Source organism: Hypanus sabinus, chromosome 18 (assembly GCF_030144855.1).
Source record: "Hypanus sabinus isolate sHypSab1 chromosome 18, sHypSab1.hap1, whole genome shotgun sequence".
NCBI classification, from domain to species: Eukaryota; Metazoa; Chordata; class Chondrichthyes; order Myliobatiformes; family Dasyatidae; genus Hypanus; species Hypanus sabinus.
In genome coordinates, this window is record NC_082723.1 from 32,507,261 (window position 1) to 32,532,303 (window position 25,043).

General features: G+C 42.7%; 1 protein-coding gene across 11 annotated transcripts in view; it reads right to left on the reverse strand.

The window, feature by feature from the left end:
• Positions 1–544: 544 nt before the first annotated feature.
• Positions 545–25,043, reverse strand: part of rgs3a (regulator of G protein signaling 3a) — a 453,555-nt gene continuing 429,056 nt past the window's right edge. For 6 of the 11 annotated variants that reach the window (XM_059994026.1, XM_059994027.1, XM_059994028.1 and 3 more), the window contains 5 exons: positions 10,880–10,950; positions 5,431–5,532; positions 4,087–4,148; positions 1,977–2,143; positions 545–1,891 (listed from right to left, as the gene is read on the reverse strand). In XM_059994026.1, the coding sequence (XP_059850009.1) occupies positions 1,706–1,891; positions 1,977–2,143; positions 4,087–4,148; positions 5,431–5,532; positions 10,880–10,950 (588 nt within the window). In that variant the 3' untranslated portion in view covers positions 545–1,705. Of the gene's footprint in view, positions 1,892–1,976; positions 2,144–4,086; positions 4,149–5,430; positions 5,533–6,021; positions 8,846–8,986; positions 9,471–10,879; positions 10,951–25,043 lie in introns of those variants that run through there. The other 5 variants (XM_059994032.1, XM_059994034.1, XM_059994035.1 and 2 more) reach the window with 5 other exon arrangements.

Genomic DNA, 25,043 nt, shown 5'->3' on the forward strand with positions numbered 1-25,043 from the left:
GCAGCGTCAGATCTGGAGTAACAATTATTTTGTTTTCCTTTACACTTGCGTATGGGAGATGACATTGAACAATCTTGAATCTATAATGTATTTATTGAGATTTTATTCCATATCTGTACTTTACCTCCAAGTTTATTTTATATAATTCTTTATTCTGTATAAGTACTGAATGTTGTTGTTTTTGTTGCATGCCGTGCCCTGACCAACATATCACAGCAAATTCCTAAAACATGTGAATGTATCTGGTGAATAAATCTGATCTTCGATGATACAAACCACAGAGTACATGAGAAAACGATCTCATAATGTGAATAAATAATAAAATCATGTCATATTTAATCACTAAATCCCGTCACAATGAAGGGTCTCTGCCTGAAACACTGATTGTTTATTCATTTCCAAAGATGCTGCCTGACCTGCTGAGTTCCTGCAGTATTTTGTGTGTGTGTTGCTCTGGACTTCCAGAATCTCCTGTGCTGATACTAAATTGCTGATGTAGACAGTGAGTCCACAATGTTCAGGTGTAAAAGGAAAACATCAGAAAGACGAACGTATTGTTCTTTAACAATTGTTTATTTACCACCTACCAGGATAAAATGGTTGGTTTCTTGCTTTGGGAATAACTACACTGTAAACGATTGGAACAGACTAAACAAGTCTTCCTCAAACTCAACGTCAACCAGCAATGGTCAACGGAAGCCATTCTCGTGCTGCCTCCTCACAGCACTCCGGTCTGAGGCAATCGCTACATACACCTTTATTCAGCTACTATCTCATTAGGAATCTTAAACTCAACATCTGCGAGGAGCTATATATACAGTTGGAATATCCCTAGCTGCCTGCTGCTAGGGCAACAGTTATTATTAAACATTCACTCTCAATTTAAGATTTCAACATAATTTGTACAGACTCCAGAAAATATTACAAATGACACATAATAAAAAGGTAAAGAAATACCTTTGAAATATTGCACTTTAACACATGGAAGGAAAACAAGGAATAATTCCTGTTAGAAATGCGTCAAGCATCTGATTATAGAAATAAATAGCTCGGTGTCCCCCAGCACATGACAAAGCTGTTGATAGGTTTCTGTGGCAGGAGCACTTGGTACTACCTAAGGATACAGATTCATACACAGACGTGGGAAGTCCCATGGCACGATCCACAGAATGTTTCTCTAATGTACGAAGTTGGCTTCTCCTTTCTCATCATGTTGTAGAGTTGTAAATGCTGCCCAATCCTGAAGGTGGACGATTTCGGGACAGTCTTGGAAGTACAGCTTTTCAGAATAATTTGGCTCTTGTTATATGTATTGTTGAACTCCAGAGTGCGAGGCTCCTGGGGCTCTGGAAAACTGAGTATTATGTTATCTTGGAAGAACAAGATTAATTGGTTCCCTGCCCAAGGGCCTGCAAGGTCTTTGTGCTGTAATTACACAAGGAAGGTAACCAAAACCAGTTCAATACCAGGGTTCCAGGACCCTGAGCAGAATTCAGCTGCAAAACAGTACCTGACTGTTAAAATCTGTCCAGGTTCACTAATCTTCAGGCTCTTAAGCAAAGTTACTTTGACCTTTGATACCATCAGATTTCAATCCACTGCAGAGGGTTTGGAGGTCTCAGAGATAAACGATGGTCTTCTCTCGCTAGTAATGTAAACACAACATTTAATTTGTCCCCATTGACTGTCAGGAATATAGATGTGTCTACGACAACGGGCTCTGTTTCTTCTGATTGGTCAGGTCCAGGTAGAGGTCTGATCTGAGGAACCGGGGGTAGGAATCCTTCTCCATTAAGCCGTATATCCTTTTCTGGGCAAGATCAAAGCAGGACCGCGAGACTTTCTGGAGATTCTCCTTGGTGTGTTCTCTCGTGTAGGAATCCAAATTAACCTGAAAATCCCAGAAAATTACATTCAGTAAAACAGAGAAATAGAATTGTTATTTGAAATCAAAAACCCTCGAGAGATCTGTTTACCTCTTTGCAAGACTGAATGGCAATATATTCCCCAAATATCTTTTTTGCCTTGGAAGTCATCTTGGATTGTGATTTGGATTTTTTGTAATCCTCACATGCCAGCCAGAATTCCAGGTTCTCCTCGCTGAATTCTGTGCGTAGGAAAGCTCTGAACGCGGCTAATCCATCTGCAAAAGAAGTGGGGACGTGTGAATGGAGAGTAGCGAACGCACAGACAAACATAAAGCTGAGGCATGGGAATGGAGCAACTTCCATTCGCAGAATGGTGAAAACTGCAGTCCGATCACCTAATCTTTTTATGACTTATGTTAGCTTTTTGCTCATATGTAGGCGTGACATACACTCAGTAGGCACCTGATTGGGTACACCTGTGCACCTGCTTGTTAATGCAAATATCTAATCAGCCAATCATGTGGCAGCAACTCAATGCAGAAAAGCATGCGGACATGGTCAAGAGGTTCAGTTGTTGTTCAAACCAAACATTAGGATGGGGAAGAAATGTGATCTGTCATGTTGACCATGGAATGATCACTGGTGCCATTCAGGGTGGTTTGACTACCTCAGAAACTGCTGATCCCCTGTGGGTTTCACACTCAACAGTCTCTAGAGTTTACAGAGAATGGTGCAGAAAAACAAAAGAAAATCCAGTGAGTGACATTGCTGTGAGTGAAAATGCCTTGTTAATGAGAGAGGTCAGAGGAGAATGGGCAGGCTGGTTCAAGCTGACAGGAAGGTGACACTAACTCAAATAACCACACCTTATAACAGTGGTGTGCATTAGAGCTTCTCTAAACACAACATATTGAACCTTGAATTGGATGTTCAACAGCAGTGGATGATGAACAGACACTCGGCGACACTTTATGATGTACTGGAGACACTGTGGCCACTGAGTGTTGATAATACAGCACGTACACCAACATTCACAGCTCAGACTAATCTATTGCTCTGAACAACACACAAAATGCTGGAGGTCAGGCAACATCAGTGGAGGTTGATATTTTGAGCCAAGACCCTTCATCAGTACTCATAGATGCGACCTGACCTGTTGCCCTCCTCCAGCGTTTTGTGTGTGTCGCTCTGGAACTGCAAAATCTCTTGTGTTTACTGTCTGTTCTGCACTGGTTTTCCACGACACAACCAAGAACCAGAACTGTGAAGATAAACAGCATTTTAAAGATTACAGAAACTCCTGCGTAGAGTGCCCACATGTAAACAGCTACAGGATCTCCCTTTGACTAAAATCCCACAGCAAGCTGTTCCTTTGCAAAAATTCCCTCATGAATAAACCATTCAGTTTCATTTTTGAGCAGATACAGTCAAAGTTAAAGTGACTCAAAAAATAGTACTTTATGTAGATCACAGAGTCATAGAGCACAGAAACAGGTGCTTTGGTCCATCTAGTCCATACCAAACTATCGTTCTGCCTAGTCCCATTTACCCACACCCGGACCACTGCCTTCCATACCCCTCCTATCCACCTACTTATCCAAACCCCTCTTAAATGCTGAAATCAAACCTACATCCGCCACTTACACTGGCAGCTCGTTCCACTCTCTCACCACCCTCTGGGGAAGCTCCCTCGCTTAAACATTTCACCTTTTACCTTTGACCCATGACCTCTAGTTGTAGTCTCACCCAGTCAGTGGAAAAAGTCTGCTTGCATTTACCCTATCTACATGTCTTATCAAATCTCCTCTCAATTTTTTACACTTTTGCATATTAATATTTCAGTAGTATTTGAGTAATATTGTAAATATTGTTTGATTAAGCATTCTTGTTCTTTAAATAATTAATTATGGGTTATGTTTAAAAGTACGGGAATTGCATTTGTTATGATGTTACCATGTGATATGTGTACACCTCAGCTTAAAGTAAATACAAACTGAGACTCAGATTCTGGTCTCTCTGTCTTTTCCTTTAAGTTTGTTATTATGTTTCAGAGTTACATCAAAACATAAGTTATTAAGTCCGGGCAACATCCTTGTAAAATTTCTCTGTACTCTTTAAACCTTGAAAGAGTATTTGAAGGATTACCAGTCAGAGGAGGAGGAGGAGGAGGAGAAAACTAATACAAGACAGAGTTGGTGACATGGAACAAAGTGCTTACATTTATGGATGAGAAGCTTTTCCAAAGACTCTCCCCACTTCAAAGCTTCTTCACAGGAGGGCCTGCAAGTGAAGAGAACAATTTAGTGACCATTTCTCGTGTGTCCCACAAAGCAGCCGGGACGTCAGCAGTAGCCCTGCCGTCATCGCTGACGCAATCAGAAAACAAGCCTTGCTGGATGGTCAGTTATGAACTCAGCTTTAACAATTCTCCTAGATTCTACGAGCCTACCTAGGAATTTGTTCCACAGCCCCTTCCCAATGTGACTTATAGTAAGAGAAATCTTAGTTCACACCAAATTCTTGCTTATTTTTCCTTCTGTCTCCCGATCTGCACTCATGGCGAGAGATTTTGTGCATCACAGGGCTTGACTTCAACACTCTAACTGAAAACTATTGGTTAATAGATAAATACATATCCTACAGGAGCTTTGCAGGCACATACAGACTTTCCTAGGCATGTTTCCAGTGCCCTTAACAAGATGCAGAGCCGCGTTCTCCTCGGGGGCTCACAGAGCTTGCTTTGTGTGAGTGAATACAATAAAATTCTCCTCTAGTGAGACAAACTCAGCTTTCACAAAGAACCAGGATCATGACATAAGCTGTGAAATGTGTTGTCTTGTGGCAGCAGAACCATGCAATATATAAAATATACTAAAAGTGATCGTAACAAAGGGATATAAAATAATCAAATCAGTGGTGCAAAATGAGAGCAAAAACCCTGAGGTAGTGTTCGCGGGTTCATTCAGAAATTTGCTGGTGGAGGGGAAGAGACTATTCCAAAACCATTGAGTGTGTGTCGTCAGGCTCATTGATGGTAACAATGAGAAGAGGACATGTCCTGCGTGATGGCTGATCTTACAACTTTCTGCAGCTTTTCCTGATCCTGTGTAGTAGCAGAATGCTCAGCATTGTAAAGCCCGAACCCTACTGTGTTCCCGGTAAATTCAAGACTGAAGATGGTCTAGTGTCATTTTCCAGTACACAAGTGGAAAGGAGATGAAATAATTGTTACTCCAGATTCGATGCACTCCAACAAATGCTCAGTAAGATAAGGAATAATATTAAAAATATATAGAAAAACGTTAGATAACTACATAGATTGGTTGTACGTCTTAGAATCTGAAGTAGGATTCTTTAAATCCAATAACGGATCGATCTCTCTGCCCTCACTGACTCAGACCGAGTGGCTGGGGAGAATTTGGCTGTACGGGAAGCTCCACTTCCCCATGCTCGGCTCCCGTTCTGTGTCATTATTGATCGGTGGCCGAGAGGGCTTTTTTCCATCTGCCCTTTGAAACAAAAAGCGAACCGGAAGATTTGGGAATAAAAGTATAAAACTTACTTCACGGTTTTGCTGACTTTGTCGAGCTTGGCAGCGTGGGTTCCTGAGCCGGAATCATTGCGCCTTCGGAGAAATCCCAAACGGTTTTTCATATCTTTGGCTCTGTCAAAGAGAGAACCGAAAGAAACGGTGAATATTGTGCTGCTTATTGGAAAATAACTCCACAGAAAGTGTGTTTAATATACTAAATTCACAGTCACAGGCATCAAACAGAAAAGTCTCCTGTTACTGAAAGTGTAGAGTTTAAAAGGATCATCTTTATTCCCTATACACATTTCCGTGGATTGGGAATTTGTTGTGGTGTGTCAGTCAGGGGCAGCATGCAACAAAAGACATTATAAAGAATACAGAATTAGATACAAATAAAGTTAGAGTTTAAAGTGTGGATATGAAATAAAATATGTATAAATACCATCATGTATATAAAAAATTCCCCCAAACTCTTATAAATAAAGAAATATTTATTCCTCACACTTTAGCCTCGTCCAACAATTTCTGGGATCTTTAAACCTCAAGAACGCAAGAAAGCTTACTCAAACATGTAAAAAACATCTTGCTTTCTTGCAGTTGGGTCCTGGATTCTGGACTTACTCTTTCAGGGTATGCCGTCGATGTAAGCCCCCTCCGGGGCCCGTGCACTGCAGCAAGCTCACAAGCATTTCTGAATGGAATTCGTGTGGTTGTGGCTTTGACACATCTCTGAAAAATGGCATCTTTCAGAAGCGCTGGGTTTTTCCAAGATACCTTTCTTCCTTTTACTGACTCACGTTGTCACAGTTAAATAACATTCAGGCCGCTGAACAGTGGAATGAGTTTTATCCTTACAGCCTCAGAGTGTTTGGTCATTCCTGCCAGCCGTGGAAATGTCCTGTCTTTGTCTATCCTCCGGCCCGCAGAGGAGCTGACATCTGGACTGCCTGCGGCGAGCGGTATGAATTCCAGTTCTGTGCTCGTAGTATTTGCATTCAGGAAGTGGGAGTGACAGCCGTGTGTGCTCACAGTTTTGAAAGAGGAACATACTTGACTCAGAGTGTGTCGGCCTGCCGACTTATGAATAAAGCACAGTAATAACTGTAATGCTAATTCAGGAAACAAACTAAAACTATTTAGGTCTACACCTTTAACTGGTTGCTGTGGCAACAAACCAAATAGATCTTTTGGCGGGAGGGAAAGAGCTTGTCATTGGAAGGATCCTGGAGTTAGTTAACTGAACTCAACATTTCGGAAAAAACCTCCATCTCCTCTGTCAATGGACATCACCCCATTACTTCATTTTTGCTGTCTGATTGCACCTTATTTAATGGATTTTTATACATCTATTTCTTCTTGTAGTTCATAGTTTTATCATTTACTATCTATTGCAACGTACTGCTGCTGCAAATCAACAAATTTCACGACGTACGCCAGTGATATTAAACCCGATTCTGAAAATTGAAACCAGCGTCAGATTGTTGACAATCTGGCAAATGACAGAGAAACTAAGTGAAAGGGAAGAATTTTGCAAAAAATGTTTTAAAGATTAATAATTCTGACCATATTGGGGTCGTTATTTAAACTCAAATTTAAATAAATGTTTTACAATCTGCAAGTACGTTATTTTTGATATTAAGGAAGATTTAAAATCTGCACAATAATTGTTAGCCACAAATTGATCTTTACTGGGGACTAAGTTAAACATCACAAACACAAGAGATTCTGCAGATGCTGGAAACCGCGAGTAACACACATACACACACACACAGGCCAAAGGTCAGGCAGCATCTATAGAGGGGAATAAATAGCCAATGTTTTGGGCTGAGACCCTTCATCAGGACAGGAAAGGAAAGGGGGAAGAAGCCAGAATAGATTATGCCTGACCAGCAGAGCTCCTCTAAAATCTTGTGAATGGTACAGTGCATGTTACCTCGTTCATGGACGGATCTCTGATCCTTGAGTCAGAGCCACCATCCATAGCATGTACCAGGGCTGGTGGCAAGTGTGGCAGGCAGAGTAATGACTCGTATTCCGGCACAACAGTGCAACCAGAAACTAGTATCAAAGCTGACAAGGGAAGCAGCAACACACACAAGATCCTGGAGAAGCTCAGTGGGTCCGGTAGCATCTCTTCATCTCCCTTCCTTTCCAGCCTGAAACGTCACCTGTTCATTCCCCTCCACAGACGCCGCCTGGCCTGCTGAGTTCCTCCAGCACTTTGTGTGTGTTGCTCGGGATTTCTTGTGTTTAAGCTCAGCAGTCGTTCTTGTTTCTATAAACTTTTTTACACTGCTTTTGCAAATTCTTAGCCAGATTATTATTTTTCATCTGAAGGGGTAAATGGTCAAGATATTCTGTTGTCTGCTGTATTTACAGTGACCAAACTGTTATCCAGTTACCTGAACACCAACAAACACAGCGATCAATATAGCAGTCAACATGAGTGCTGGCATCACAAGACCCGGTTCTAGCATTCAAACACACAGACACAGACAAACATGAGCAAAGTCTGAGGGAAGCAGTCCCATCAGATTAGAGTTAATAACAAAAGGTCCCATCCTGTTAAGGGCATGGGGTGACAGAACATAAGCTCAGTGCTCACTTTACTCGGTACCTCCTCCACTGAGTGTACGTTCATGGCCTTCAACGTTCGTCCCGTTGTGTGTCCAGAGGTGCTTTCCTGCCCACCACTCTTGTGATGCGTGGCTAACTGAGTTACTGTTTAAGTCTGGCCATTTTCATCCGACCTCTCTCGTTACCAAGGCGTTTGTGCCCACAGAACTGCCACTCACTGGATGGTTTTTTTCTTGCATTCTGCACCATTCTCTGTAAACTCCAGAGACTGTTGCGTGAAAATCCCAGGAGATCAGCAGTGTCTGAGATACTCAAACCACAATCATTCCATGGTCAAAATCACTCAGATCACATTTCTTCCCCTGCTCTGATGTTTGCTCTGAGCAACAGCTGAACCTCTTGTCCATGTCTACATTGAGTTGCTGCCACATGATTGGAAGATCAGATATTTGCACTAAAGGGCAGGTGTACAGGTGTACCTAATAAAGTGGCCACTGAGTGCAGTACATTGAACAGTACAACACAGTTCCCAATGGGAACGCCTGACAAAATTCATTCCCTCACATGCTTTTCAGAGACACAGTCCTTCCACAACTGTTCTGTGGAAATCTGATATATTTATATCAGACTGACCTCCTGACTATCCTAATCCAATGCTAAAAATAACAGCAACTTCAAATCCACAGCAACAAAGCCCTCACTATTAGAATCTTTGCAGAATTCAGCAGAATGAAGTCGTATTTCTTGCCTCAAACATTAATTAGCCACAGAATTCCAAAACAATGTTATAACCAAAAGTTTACCAGCAGACACTGAACATTAACATTTAGATCAGCAAATAATTAGCATGTTATACTATAATTCTCACTTTCACAGTTTAACATCATAAATCCCCTAAGACCAAAAAAACCCAGAAATTCATGATAAATAAACCATATTTAAATTCCACTATCAATGTAAATATATTATAAATATAAATTCAAGTGTCTTCTTAAGACCTGGCTCCTACCTTTCAAGGTATTTTTCTGAAAAGTCCACCATTGTGTGCAACATTTGGGTAATACGGTTGATCAGTTGTGCACCAACTCAGTGTTTGGGATTGGGTAGCTGTCTTGATATCTCTCCCAAGAAGGCAGTTTAAGTAGTAAGCGTGGGTTGGATGAAGGCCAAAATATGAGCCAATCAGACTACAGCATCTGATCAAAGTCTCCACAGTGGAGAACTAACAATTTCCATCAATATTTCCATTGTAGGGAAATTACTAAACAACTGATGACTATAGTGTGACATTTTGTGACTCTCTAATTGCTTCTTTTCTTTTAATTTACAAAGACCATGAGTGAAATTAAACACCATGTTCGGGATTTGCGGCCAAAGACCGTTGATTGCTGGATATTGGCACCATCTACTGGTGCTCACCAGTACTACATGACATGCTAAACTAAAATATCACAGAACATGACAGAATTCTATTTTGAGTTTTAAACCCCAACAGATCTTTTTGAATTGTTTTTTAAAAAAATACTGGTCATAGCTGTAAGAAAAAAAAATTCCAGAGCTGACAAGGGTCTTGGCTGCACTGCTTTTTCCCTCCATAGACGCTGCCTGACCTGCTGAGTTCCTCCAGCATTTTGTGTGTGTTGCTCAATATATTTTCTTTGTTTACTTTTTAAAGACTCTACTAAATACTTAAACCTTTCAGGGACAATTATATTGCAGAAATAAACATCAGGAAATTATACTACCCCACTATTTTTTCTATTTTTTGCTCTCTTCTTGGACTAGTTATTTAATTTATTATATATATATATAGATATTTATTATCGTAGTGCGGCTGCAATACAACAAATTACACCACACACAGTCTGCCAGGTGATGTGAAACCTGATTCTGACCCTGACAAAGACAACAGCAAGAGCAAAGATACTATTTTTAAGCCTAGTTTTTAAAAGGCTGTCGACTTCACTCTTTTACTGGTTTTAAAACCTGTCCATATCGAGAAAGACTGCTGTAAATGGTACACTGACACAGTCAAATGGCTTTGTATAAAAATGAAATTATTTTAATATCTCTAACTGATCAGTGGCTCCAAAGTCTTCCCTTTTGTCTCTGCATTTGATTGTTTTCATGAATCTGCTTCGGAACCCTTCTCTCGTGATTAGTGAACAGAGAGCGCTGGAGACTAACTCTGACCCTTGATATAATGCAGCAAGACCTCAGGATCTCATTTCATCGTTCCAGCATCCAGGATGAACCTACCCCTCATCTCAGCTGTAATGAAAACTCAAGATCCTTTGTGAAAGGTGTTTAATTTGGCCACTAATGGAGAATGGATCGATTTCTCTGCGAATGCGTTTGCTCTTCCAATTTAAAGCATCAAATTACATCAGGGGAGCATTAGCTGGAAGTCATTTCCTCTGTGAATATTTAATGACTCAATTAGGAGCCATGCTTTAAATCAAACTGAGCTTGCATCATTTTTCACTTTTATGGCTTGCATCAGAATTTTCCTTGGAAGGAAAACATAACTTGGTTTATTGAAAGATGAGTTTACCCTATTTAAATAGCAGTTCAAGTTCAGTGTATTGTCATCTGACTGTACATTTATACAGTCAAATGAAACAATGTTCCTCTGTTCCACAGTGCACCCACAAAACATACATCACATAAACCAAACTATTACCATAAATACATTAGTCAACTATAGTAGAAAATGCAGCACAGATACACAGCAAGTGGCTCACTATTCTAATGATGAGACCTAGGTGGAGGCAGGGTATTCATTAGTTTGTAGAAAAGATAACAAACTGCTTAAGTACAGGAATTAACAGAGAGGAATATGAACTGAAGGAACATCAGGGTAAATAGAACACACCACCCCAAATAGAAGGATTGGACTTACAGATTCTTGGTCTTTTTCTTCTTGGAGCCATCACCAGCTTCACCACCGCACTGAGAATCTGCTCCAGATAGCTGCCGAGGGAACAGGAGAAGAACAGTCTGCATCATAGGCTGAGGATTACAAGATTCCCTTGTGTTTTCTTCAGTGTGTTCCAGATTTAACTCTGCCGACTTTAGATTTCCTCTGCACACATTGTTTTAAATCATGTCACAGTTATACTTGAGCCTGGACTCAGCTGCTTTTGACCTGGTCTGTTGACACACACATCTGGGTACTCAAGCTGGATCACTGGATTTGGGAGAGGTCTGTACTCAAAGCTGGCAATTTTTAGTTTTGTCAATTTGACCAAATGCTTTTTCAACCTCAAAAATCCCTGGAATCACTCTTCCTACTTATCCCAAATACTAACTAATGGTAATGTGCTAGATTTAACATGATTGGCTGTGAGACAGTGGGAGGCTCCAATTCCCTCCAGTAACACAAGATCCTGACTTCACAGCATTCATTTTGAGAATTTTTTTTCTGCAAAACTCGGCTGAGAAACCAAATAAAAATCAACAAACTCAAGAGTTTCTGCAGATGCTGGAGCCCAGAACAATAACAGTTATAATTGTACGAATAAGTTTACAGGAAAGAACTTTAACTGTAGGATTTGAAGAAATGCATTTCTGGATTACAGTCATAAACAAAGCAAACTCCCCTCAGAAATGCAAAAGTTGCCATCATGTCCTGCGGAGAATAAACAGAAAATGTTCAGCTCAGCCAGTCAATTCAGAATTTCCTTTTCTTCCTACTTATTCCATTCACCAGTTCTAACCCAATTCTCTCAGCTACAGCCAACATTCAGCACTGTTCAGCTGGTAATTATTGATTTGCTTCATTTAAAGATACAGTACGGAACTGGCCCTTCCAGCCCGATGAGGCAATTCCCTCCCCCACCTCGATTTAACCCCAGCCTAATTACTGGAGAATTTACAATGACTAATTAACTTACTAACCAGTACGTCTTTGGACTGTGGGAGGAAAGCAGAGCACCCAGAGGAAACCTACACGGTTAAGGGGAGAACGTACAGACTCCTGACAGACCACATCTGAACTCCGATGCCTTGATTTGTAATACTGTTGTGCTAACTGCTACACTACTGAAGTGCTAGATTCTAGCTTCTCCCTCTTCTTGCTACTACTTTCGGGCAGGAGGTACAGGACCTTCAGGACCCACATCATCAGGTTTAGGAACTGTTATTACCCCTCAACCATCAAGCGAGGATAACTTCACTCACCCCAACATTGTACTGATTCCACAACCCACAGACTCACTTTCAAGGCTCGAGAACTCACGTTCACAGTATCATCTTTATTTTCTCAGTTTGTCTTATTTTGCATACTGGTTGCTTGTCAATTTTTGTCTGTCTATGTGCAGTTTTTCATAAAATTCTATTGTATTTCTTTTTTCTTGTAAATGCCTGCGAGGAAATGAATGGTAACATATACTGTATGTACACCGGTAACAAAGTTCCTTGGAAACCGGATCAGAAAGAGCGGTAAACTCTGCCAGCTCCATCGTGGGCTCCAGCCTCCCCAGAACGTCTTCAAAAGGCCATGCCTCAAAGAGGCCACCTCCATCCCCCAGGACATGCCCTCTTCTCATTACTACCATCAGGGGGGAGGTACGGGAGCCTGAAGACACACACTCAATTTTTCAGAAACAACTTTTTCCTCTCCGCCATCAGATTTCTGAATGGACATTGAACCAACTCATGAACATCAACTCACTATTTTTGATCTCTTTTTGCCCTACTTATTTAATATTTTATATATCTCTTCTTACTTTTTAATGTATTGCACTTTTCCACTAACGCGAAACAACAAATTTTACAACATATGCCAGTGATAATAAACCAGATTGTGATTCTGAACTTTAACCAGAGGCCCCAGACCACAGGTAGCTCCAATTCATTTGCTGAAACACTTCTCAGTCTTTACGGGAGCAGCACTGAGCCAGAAAGGAACAGTTATCAAAATAGAGGTGTGCAGCTCAGATACCCACCCATCGCTGTATTCGCTTAGTTAGTTGTGAGTTAGCGGGTTAAGAGTATAATGGAATTGATCTAAAATGGCTTGGTAACGCAACTGCTTGGCCCTTGACTGCGAGAAGCTACAGAGAATCATGAATAGCAGAAATTGTGCAGATGCTGGAAATCCAGAGCAACACACACACACAATGCTGAAGGGACTCAGCAGGTCAGGCAGAGTCTATGGAGGTGAATAAGCAGCTGACGTTTTGGGCCGAGACCCTTCATCAGGACGAGAAAGGAAATGGACAGAAGCCAGAATAGGTGATGGGGGAGGGGAAGGAGGACAAGCTGGCGGGTGATGGGTGAGACTGGGTGGAGGGAAGGGGGGTGGGTGATTGGTGAGACTGGGTGGAGGGAAGGGGGGGTGGGTGATTGGTGAGACTGGGTGGAGGGAAGAGGGGTGGGTGATTGGTGAGACTGGGTGGAAGGAAGGGGGTGGCTGATGGGTGAGACTGGGTGGGACTGAGTGGAGGGAAGGGGGTGGCTGATGGGTGAGTGGGTGAGACTGGGTGGAGGGAAGAGGGTGGCTGATGGGTGAGACTGGGTGGAGGGAAGAGGGTGGCTGATGGGTGAGACTGGGTGGGACTGGGTGGAGGGAAGGGGGTGGGTGATGGGTGAGACTGGGTGGAGGGAAGGGGGTGGCTGATGGGTGAGACTGGATGGAGGGAAGGGGGTGGCTGATGGGTGAGACTGGGTGAGAATTGGTGAGGAGAGAAGCTGGAGTGAAGTAGGAAGCTGGCAGGTGAGAGGTGGAAGAAGTCAAGGGCTGGAAAAGAAGGGGAGGAGAGTGGACCATGGGAGAGAGGGAAGGAGGAGGGGAACCAGAGGGAGGTATGGAGAGGAGAAGGAGTGAGGGAACCAGAATGGGGAATGGAAAAAGAGGGAGGGAGGAAGGGGGGAGAAATCATTACTCATGCCAACTGGTTGCGGGCTATCCAGACTCCCAGCGTCAACAGAGTCTCGTGCGTTTCTCATTTTGCCTGTTCATTTTAATGTAATGTGAGGGCATGGGGACTGAGAGTGGGTAGCTTGGAGTTGTAAGTTACAGGGAGTGTGTTCCACCTCCACACTCCAAGGTAACATTTACAATTGAGGAAGCAGTGGAGGAAGGAAGTGAACAGCAAGGTGTGTTTCCTCTGCCTAATATGGAAATCCCAGCGGGGCCAAGCCAGCAGCTGATGAGGAGCTGACGTCAGGAAGTCACGCTGTTACCTTATAATGGATAAAGATTCAGCACTCAAGATGTCATTTCCTGCACACAAGTGTAAAGGGGAACAAAATAACTGTTACTCTGGATCTGATGCATCACGAAAACCAGACCAGAAGGAAAAGAACACAATAATAAAAACACAATAAATATAAATACATAAGATAGCTTATATACAGAGACTGATTGAATGTCAAAGTGATGCTAGGCTGTACACAAGGGGACTGATGGGAAATAATAAAGCAGTGGTGGAGGTACTGGGCAGAGGTGCTCATCATCCTTGGGGAAAGTAACCGTTCTTGAGTCTGGTGGTCCTGATGTGGATGCTACGTAACCTCCTCCCTGATTGGAGTGGGGCAAAAAAGTAGTGAGTTTGGCCCAGCCAACATAACTAAAGCCCTCCCCTACCGCTGAGCACATCTACATGAAATACCGTCGCGGGAAAGCGGAATCTATCATCGAGGACCACCACCACTTTGGTCACGCTCTCTTCTCGCTGCTGCCTTCAGGGAGGAGGTACAGGAGCCTCAGGGCCCTCGCCACCAGGTTCAGGGACTGTTATTACCCCTCAGCCAGCGGGTTATTTAACCAAAGTGGATACCTTCACTCAACTTCGCTCACCCCAACAGTGAACTGTTCCCATGAACACACTTTCAAGGCCTCTTCATCTCATGTTCTCGATATTTATTGCTTATTTAATAGCATTATTAATTCCTTTTCTTTTTGTATTTGTTCTCCCCCCCCCCCACAGAGAGACCGAGGTCTAACTGTATGATGCCTCCTCCCTCTGTTTGCAAGCAATCATTGTTTCTCCAGCTTGCCGTCTGTCTCCTCTGATTTCCTGCCATTTATTGTAGAGGTTTTGTACAGAACGAGTTTAGGAAGTCTTTCAATACCTGCCTTCTAACAGTCTTATTCACACAAATCTGTTCCCTTTCCTTCCATTGTCTTTCAATATTCTAACTCCATTCTGTACCGGCCAATCCCCATTCTCATTTCTGAACAACATTCTGGTGACCAGAAGCCAGTCTGTGTTTTCAGGAGCTTTAATTGTGACTGTACACTTTGTTAACGTTGGCTGTCATGCTAATTCAGCAATTGCCCAGTTTGATATTTTGTTTCCTTCAATACAAAGTAAACTTATTTCAAAATTCCAGCATCTATGGAGGGAGTGAGCAGTGAACGTTTAAGCAGCAGACTCTTCACCAGGACTGGGACTAATGCAACAGAGAACACTGCAGTACAGTACAGGCGATGTGGGCCACGTTGTGTCAAATGTTTAACCTACTCCATGATCAGCCTGACTCACCTACCACCCCGTGAGCCTCCACATCCAGCACGTCACAACTTCTGCCCCCTTCAACAGAACCCTACCGCCAAACACATCTTAACCTCTGCACTTTCCACAGGGGTTGCTCCCTCTGTGAGTCCCTTGTCTATTCGTCTCTGTTGGCGCTTCCCCCCGCAAGTGGAACAAGTGCCCATTCACTTCCGCAGGTATTGACTGGCTGCATCACGGCCTGGAATGGAAACACAGTGCCCTTCAATGAACGACCATACAAAAAGTAATGGGTACCGCCCAATTTATCAAAGCAAAGCCCTCGCCACCACTGAGCACATCTAGAGAGTGGTGCGTCAGGAAAGAAGCAACCATCGTCAGCGACCCTCACCACTCTGGACATGCCCTCCTCTCACTGCTGCCATCACGAAGAAGGGATCCTGTAGACCCTCACCACCATGCTCAGGAACAGTTATTACCCCTCAACCATCAGGCTTCTGAATCAGAGGGGTAACTTCACTCACCCCAACACTGAACTGTTCCCACAACCAGTAGGCTCATTTTCAAGGACTCTTCATCCCTATTCTCAATATTTACTGCTTATTTTATCGTTATTATTTCTTTTTTCATTTTGTATTTGCACAGTGTGTTGTCTTTTAACATTGGTTGTTTGTCCATCTCGTTGGGTGCAGTCTTTCAGTGATTCTATTGTGTTACTATCTAGTTACTGTGAATGCCCACAAGAAAATGAATCTCAGGATTGTAAATGGTGACGTGTATGTACTTTGGTAATAAATTTACTTTGAACTGTTGAGCTGGACGATGCTGAGGATGTTCTACGAGTCTGTGGTGGCCAGTGCTATCATGTTTGCTGTTGTGTGCTAGGGCAGCAGGCTGAGGGTAGCAGACACCAACAGAATCAACAAACTCATTCGTAAGGCCAGTGAATTTGTGGGGGTGGAACTGGACTCTCTGACAGTGGTGTCTGAAAAGAGGATGCTGTCCAATTTGCATGCATCTTGGACAATGTCTCCCATCCACTCCATAATGTACTGGTTAGGCACAGGAGTACATTCAGCCAGAGACTCATTACACCGAGATGCAACACTGAGCATCATAGGAGGTCATTCCTGCCTGTGGCCATCAAACTTTACAACTCCTCCCTCAGAGTATCAGACACTCCGAGCCAATAGGCGGGTTCTGGACTTATTTCCACTTGGAGGTCCTGGACTTATTTCCACTTGGGGTCCTGGACTTATGTCCACTTGGCATAATTTACTTATTATCATTTAATTATTTCTGGTTTCACTTTGCTACATTTCTACTCTATTCTTGGTTGGTGCGACTGTAACGAAACCCAATTTCCCTCGGGATCAATAAAGTATGTCTGTCTGAACCAGCCTCAGCAAGGACCTGGACCCATTGCAATTTGCCTATCACCACAATACGTCAATGGCAGACGCAATTTCAATGGCTCTCCACATGGCTTTAGACCACCTCGTTCCACACTCTCACCACCCTCCGAGTGAAGACACTGCTCCTCAAAGTTCCCCTTAAATATTTCACCTTTCACTCGTAACCTATGACCTTTAGTTAAAGACTCACCAACTTGAGTGGAAAAAATAATCAAGTCCTGATGGGGTCTTTGCCTAACATGTTGACTCTTTATTCCCCTCTATTGATGCTGCCTGACCAGCAGCAAAGACCATCATTGGTGACCAACAATCTGCACTTGTGCTGAGCCAGATCCAGTACAATCACATGCTTACTGAGAGCTTTCACCACAATGCTGCTGTAGAGGACGTTATAAATAGATTAGTTATTTCCTTCCACATTTTTACTAAAGGTAGTTTACCTGGAAGTGCAATCCCTCATGGAGCATGATGCAAGTCAACGTAATATCTCTGTCCATGTGACACCCTATACTGATGGGAGAGTGGTGACACTTCACATCACAAAATGCCCGATGATTCAGTCAAGTGCCCAGCCACATTCCTGACCTCCATACCCGCGATCTGATCGAGACCAACCGCCGTACTGTCCTTATCTGTAGCCCCCACCCAGTTTTCTGGGGCACTTCACAACCCTGCACTATCTTCCATATTCCTGACTTATTTCAAAGCTTAAAGTTAAAATTCAATTTATTATCTAAGTACAAACGTGTCACTACATATACTCTGAGATTCATTTTTATGGGCGTTCACAGGAAAATAGAGAAATATAATAGAATCAATGAAAACAGATTGCAATAAAATTTATTGCCAGTTGTGTCAATTGAAATCGGTGGAGTTTCGCCATGTTCCTGGTGACAGCACAGTGTGCCCACAAGTCACCCACCCTACCCAGTATATTTTTGGAACGTGGGAAGAAATTGGAGCACCCCAAGGAAACTCACCTGGGGGGGATGTCAGAGATATGATTTTTACATAGGGTGGGGGGGTGTGTGGAATGTGCTGTCTGGGGAGGGGCGATACAGGCAGATAATAAGACCATAAGACATAAGAGAGTTAAGCCATTTGGTCCATCAAGTCAACCCTGCCATTCCATCATGGCTGATTTATTATTCTTCCCAACCCCATTCCCCTGCCTTCTCCCACAACCTTGACAATCTTACTAATATAAGAAGAGGCATTAAGGACATTTAGAACTCTTAGATAAGCACATAGACAGTAGAAAAATGGAGGGCTTTGTGGGAGGGAAGTGTTAGATTAACCTTGGAGTTGGTTAAAAGATCGATAGAACATTATGGACTGTAGGGCCTGTACTGTTCTATGGTCTATGCACCTCTGTCCCATCCCCAGAGAGTGCTGGAGAGTTGACAGTCATGCTTCAATTCTACTTGAACCAGATGATAGATGCAATTATTACAATTTAGAGCACTGAGTGCCCTGCGATCAGAAATCTTTTGCATTCAACTGGATGGAAAGAAGTTTCTTTAATTACACAAACCTATAGCTGCAACTCTGTGAAACTTACATTCAGTGTGATTTTATATAAATCAATTGGTCGATGATGAGATTCGTGAATAATGACAGGGAGATGGCAATCTGCCTTAACTCAGCCAGTACAGCCAAGGTCAAAGTCACTGGTGGAGGGAAGCCTTGTTGCCATCTGGATCATGCACAGAATGCTGGAAGTGAACTGTTCGGGAGAGTCTGTAGCTAGGGGAATTAAATGATTGAAAGATCACACTGCTGGGGGGCGGGAAGGAAGACAATGCTAACGATGCAACACTCACATTTCAGACAGTTAAACATTGCTTTTTTCTTACAGAAAGCAGACAAGTGCACAGAAATGACACTGTTCATTTGTGGCAATCAGAACTTCTGTAGAAGGTCTTGGAAATACAAGTGAAAGATCAGGTGTAAAGCATTCAAAATTCTCCATGTAACCTTGTTCTTGACTGCTAGGATTAGAGGTCATGAGCTACAAGGATAGGTTGGACAAATGGGATGTTCTTCCAGGAGTGTCAGAGGCTGATGGAATCCTTTTAGAGGATTTTAAATTATGACAGGCAGACAGGGTAGACAGTCAGAATTTTTTACCCAGGGTGGAAACAGAGGACATAATTGTAAAGCTAGGGGGTGGGGGTGGATGTTTAAAGATAACATGAGGGACAAGTAGAGTGGTAGGTGCCTGGAATGGGGCATTTTGAGGCTTTTAGACGGATACGTGAATATTGATAGTGCAGATAGATAGACAGATAATTTATTGATTCCAAAGGAAATTCCAGTGTGAAGTGGATAGAAACACAAATATGAGAAGAGAAGTAAAGAATAAAAAATAAGTTACCTCAGACTATCTAACAGGAGGGGGCCATCACTCCCCTGGCTATACGTTGACTCATTATAGAGCCCAATGGCTGAGGGTAAGAATGACTGTGCTCTTTGCAGCAGCGCAGTTGTGTATTACTATAAACGTTCTTCTGTTCAGCTAAGGTGGCATACCGAAGGTGAGAAACATTGTGCAGAATTGCCAGGATTTCCCTGAGGGTCCTTTGATCTACCACAGCCTCCAGTGTGTCCAGTTTGACTCCTGTAACAGAACCAGCCTTTCCAATCAGTTTATTCAGCCTGTTGCCATCACCCGTGTTGATGCCATTGCCCCAGCGCACCACCACATAGAAGATTGTACCGGCAACAACAGACTGGTAGAACGTGTGAAGGAGAGAGCTGCATTCTCCAAAGGACCTTGACAGAGGTGTATAAGGTGATGAGAGGCATTTGTCGTATGGATAGTCAGAGGCTTTTTCCCAGGGCGGATATGGCTAACACGAGAGGGCACAGTTTTAAGGTGCTTAGAAGCAGGTACAGAGGAGATGTCAGGGATAAGTGTTTTACGCAGAGAGTGGTGAATGTGTGGAATGGGCTGTCGGCAACGATGGTGGAGGTGGATAGATAGGGTCTTTTAAGAGACTCCTAGATAGGTACATGGAGCTTCGAAAAATTGAGGGCTATGGGTAACCCTAGGTAATTTCTAAAGTAAGTACATGTTCAGCACAGCATTGTGGGCTGAAGGGCCTGTATTGTGCTGTAGGTTTTCTATGTTTCTATGAGCTCAGTCTCCTCAGGAAGTAGAGGTGACTCTGGCCCTTCTTGTACTCTGGCCTCTGTGTTGGTGTTCATCCGGGTGCCCCCCCCAGGAACTTGTGGGTCCTCAGCTCATCCACGTCCTCACCATCAACAGTAACAAAGAGCAGATAAGGCTTGGTCTTCCTAAAGTCCATCACCATCTCCTTTGTCTTACTGATGTTGAGCTGCAGATGATTCAGCTTGCACCATTTGACAGAGTCCTGCACCAGGGCCCTGTGCTCATCCTCCCACCCTCCCTTTATACACCCAACTATGGCTGAGTCGTCAGAGAATTTCTACAGATGACATGACTCAGTATTGTATCTAAAGTCCAAGGTATAAGGGGTAAATGGAAAGGAAGCCAATACAGTCCCTTATGGGGCCCGAAGTGAAGGGAATGGAGGGATATGGATGATACACAACAGGAGGGCATTTACCATAAATTGGCATCAAGACCAGCACAAGATTGTGGGCCAAATGGCCTGTCCAGTGCTGTACTGTTCTATATAGAGCAGCTCCATGCAGCAATGCATCAGGGAGCTATCCGTGTGAGCCTTTGGGAGGTTAGAAGGTTTCTAGAACTGGATTAAGCTAAGAATTCTGAGTGTTTAATACAATTAAATAATTGTTTTTATTATACATTATGCATTAAAATTGCTAACATATGAACTATTTGATTAAAATTAAAGATTTCTTAATGTATCAAATGTGCAGGAAATATCCCTCGGGTATTAAGTAGAGTGGAGTGGATTCTGATTAATTGGGCCATCGGCTAAGTGGCAGCTAATTATTTGGGACAACATTTAGAGAACAAAAACTAACCAAGAAATTTATTTGGGACACTATGCCACTAAACTAGGACAGGAGACCGTTGTCGAACAATTTCTAACTTGTGTGGCTGTTTAGACTTAGAGCGAGCAGTTTTTAAACAGTGACAGACAGACAGACAGACAGACAGACAGACAGATAGACATACTTTATTGATCCCGAGGGAAATTGGGTAGTGTCAGTTATGTGTGCTTGTGTTCAAAAAACAGCGATCTTTGTCACTGATAGTTAGTGAAAAATAAGCAGTAAGACAATTCAGACCTGTTTTGCTCACTGGTTTCGAGCATTCAGGCTTGGAGATGCCAGAAACAGCCAGGAGTGAAAATGAAACAATTTCACTTCAACAAGTTAGAAACTGCAAAGAATTTGAAGGTATCGACAATCATCTTGAATGTTATAATGAAAATAAAGATTTGGAGGATGAAATCATCGAAAGTGTTGTATGAAGGCAGTCCAGTATCTGATCTAGATGTCTGTACTGATTTTATTAATTTGCAGTCAATCAAAAAACACAGCAGCAAACACTGGATGAATTCCTCCATCAATAACTATATAGTTTTATCGTGTTCTAATTTGTCCTGTTGTTTATTTAAATACATAATTTGTTGCTCAATTAAATGGTGGTTTGTCTTATTTTACATCTTTTTTTGACTATTTCCAAGAAACTTCAGCTAACTGGGCAGCCACTTAATTGGGCCAAAACGTACTGGTCTCAATGTGTCCCAATTAAAAGGAATCCACTGTAGTTTTAAAACATATGAGCATTTAACATCAATCCAGAGGAAAATATTTTGACCAGAATTGTAAGCAGTGTTGTTGCTGTGGGTGACCCACTCCTTATGCCCTACATCTCAGCCAATGAGAGCAGTTGCCTTCTTACTTACCTGTCCTGTGATGTTCAAAGACCTGTAAGCTTGCACTAGTCTATTGTTCTGCACTAATTAGTGTCCTACCATTTATTGTTATACACAACAGATCCTGCAGATGCACACACACAAAATACTGGAGGAACTCAGCAGGACAGGCAGCGTCTGTGGATGAGGAATGAACAGTTTCTGTTTTGGACTGAGACCTTTCATTAGAACTAGGAAGTTATTCATTTCCATAATGTGCAGAAATAAATTTTCTAATTATGATGTAATCTGTCTGGAGAGGAATTAACAGCTGGCATTTTGGAAAGGTCTCACCCCAAACTGTTGACTGTTTATTTCCCTCCATAATTGCTGCCTGACCTGCTGAGTTCTTCCGGCACTTTGCATGTTTCTGGATTTCCATAGATGCTGCCTGATCTGCTGAGTTCCTTCAGCATTTTGAGTGTGTTACCGTTTATTTACTTTCCTGTCTCCCCATGCTTCCCTGGAATTCTATTTCTATGGACACCCACCCAGCCACTCTGTCTATCCTCAACTTTCTAAAGCTTACAACTCTTCTATCCACTATCAACTTCAGCACAGCAAGCTGATTACCATCCACCGTTTACTTGTGCTGCATATTTTGCATTATATTTAATTAACCTATTTCTGGTAATATTTTGTGGTATGTGTTTCGGGTGCACCGTGAACCAGAAGAACATTGTTTTGTTTGGTTGCAATAATATGGAGACAGGTGATCACCGTTGGCCAGAAAGAACAACAATCAGTGAACTGGAATGGATGTGGCCATTTTATGAGACTGTCCTTGCTGCAGCCATTTTGTGAATAGTTTGATGAGCTGATTCTAGTTCTGGTGTAAATTAATCAGAGCAATTGAATGTGGACACAAGAAGTTTCAGCTAAGGATCTGCTGAATCTGAGACCATTATCAGACAAGTAGCCATTTATTGCATAAAGAGGCAGGCTCGCACGAGAAGCAGTCTGTACTCTCACTAGTCTCAGAGTCTGGGTCACCCGATGAACCGGTCAGAGTTGAAAAGAAAAGGCACAAAGCGGAGGGCAAAGGCCATAGAAGAATACTGGTTGTAGCCCTGGACCAGAGTCCATAACAAGGTGACCAATGTTAGTCAGGTGACCTCAAAAATGCAACGTTTGAACCTATCAGAGTATTTAAAAGTAAGGAGTTTCAGATACCAATCATCGTCACGGATATGCAGAGATCGGTGAGGAACACATGGGCAGCGTAGACTCCTTTTCTGGGCATCTCCTTCTCTATTCTTTGGTTGTTCAAGGAGGCTCAAAGAAACTTAGAAGAAGTGCACACAGGTACTGGGTGTGTAAATCCATGTGCGCTTCAGATGAGACAATAAAGGTACTTGTCAGTAACTACAGATTTCCTCTGTGCCTCTCTGATCATAATTACTAAGGTTACATAATAAACTTGAACATGCCAGTGTTTCTCTGGTCTCCAAGCATAGCTCAATAAATGTCACAAAATGCAAGAGAGTTTGAACTGGTCTCTACTTTAGACAATTATCCAATCACTGACGAATCACCTTTCGCGCTTTGCTTTCTCCATTATTTCCACAGTTCCCATGAGCTTTAACTCTACTGAGCTAACTCACTGTCTGTTCAAAGACGTTGCATCTAAGTTCTCTCCAGTCATTTTGGACTCTTGTCACTCTACAATGATCCCCATGAAATTCATCAAGGAATCGGTTCCAGCTTTGACATTTGAATATTTTTTTAATAAACACTCACTAACTCCTTTGATGCCTGAGGGTTGCACAACCAAGACCAAAAGCAATATTAGGCCATTCAGCCCATCAAGTCTGTTCCTCAGGAGCTGGAGGTTAAAGGTGAGAGGGGAGGGGTTTAATGCGGATCTGAGGGGCAACGTTTTCAATCAGGGTGTGGTGGGTGTATGGACCGAGCAGCCAGAGGAAGTGGTTGTGTTGATGTAGGTACAACAGTTAAAGGCACTTGGACAGGTAGATGGAGAGGAAAGGTTTGGAACAGGGGTTCCTTCCTTTTTTATGCCATGGACCAACACCGTTTTAAGCAAGGGTTTAGAGGGATATGACCAAACCTTGGTAAATGGGACAAGCATGGATGGGAACCTTGGTCAGTATAGGCTGTTGGGCAGAAGGACCTGTTTCCATTCTGTGCATCCTACAACAATCACAATGGAACTCACCGAGGAACTGTACAACAGTAGAATGGTATTCAAGGAGCTGGATATTAATGAGCGGCCGCTGTGAGTCCTGAGGTAACATCCTCAGACACTCTTTAAACATTAATGTGAAAACACAGAAGTAGAAAGGCCTTCCACTTTCAATAACCACAAGCACACTAATCAGTGGCTGCTTCCAAAACCACCAATCAGATTTCACACAACTCTACCAGCATTAGAAACAAGACTGTTGAATCATTCCAAAGCAAAATGTTGTTCCGACTACATCAAGCCATTGCATAAATAGCCATAGATACATAAAGAGAGAAAGAGGAGGAGGGAGAAATTACTGGAACGCCATCAGGTTGGAGGCCAGCCAGACAGATTATGAGGTGTTGTTTCTCTAAGCTGAGTGTGGCCTCTTCCTGACAGTAGAGGAGGCTGTGGACAGTCACATTGGTATCGGAATGGAAAGTCAAATTGAACTGGTTTAGGTATTAGTCAATGCCAGTTGGCTGGGGAATTAGATAATGCAAGTCTGCAATTTACATCTATCATTAAGTACCCTCATCACCCAGGACATGCCCTCTTCTCATTGCTACCATCCGGGAGGAGGTACAGGAGCCTGAAGACACACATTCAATGTTCTAGGAACAGCTTTTCCCCTCCGCCATCAGACTTCCGAGCGGACAATGAACCGGTGTACGCCACCTCAGTAGTTTGGTCTCTTTTGCACTACTCTATACTTTTATTTTTATCGATTGCACTGTACTGCTGACACAAACAGCAGATTTCATGACATTGCCAGTGATATTAAATCTGACTCTGACTATGTTGCCACGGACTAGGGAAGCTTAAATCAGGGACATGGTCACCAGGCTGTTGGAGAGATAAACTCGAATCTTTTAAAGCCCTGCTACAAGGTCAGTGACTGAAGTGTGTACTTTATTTCTCTCTCCACAACAGATGCTGCCTGACCTGCTGAGCATTTCTAGTGGTTTCTTCTATTCTGATTTCTATTTTCTGTAGAATTTTTTTATCACTGAAAACAAAGTACGTCTCTGCCATTTGTCAAGTCTAATCTATACAGCATTTCTGAAAGGATTCAACATTCCCTTCCCATTTCACTGATGTAGTAAGGCTTACAATCAAACGTATT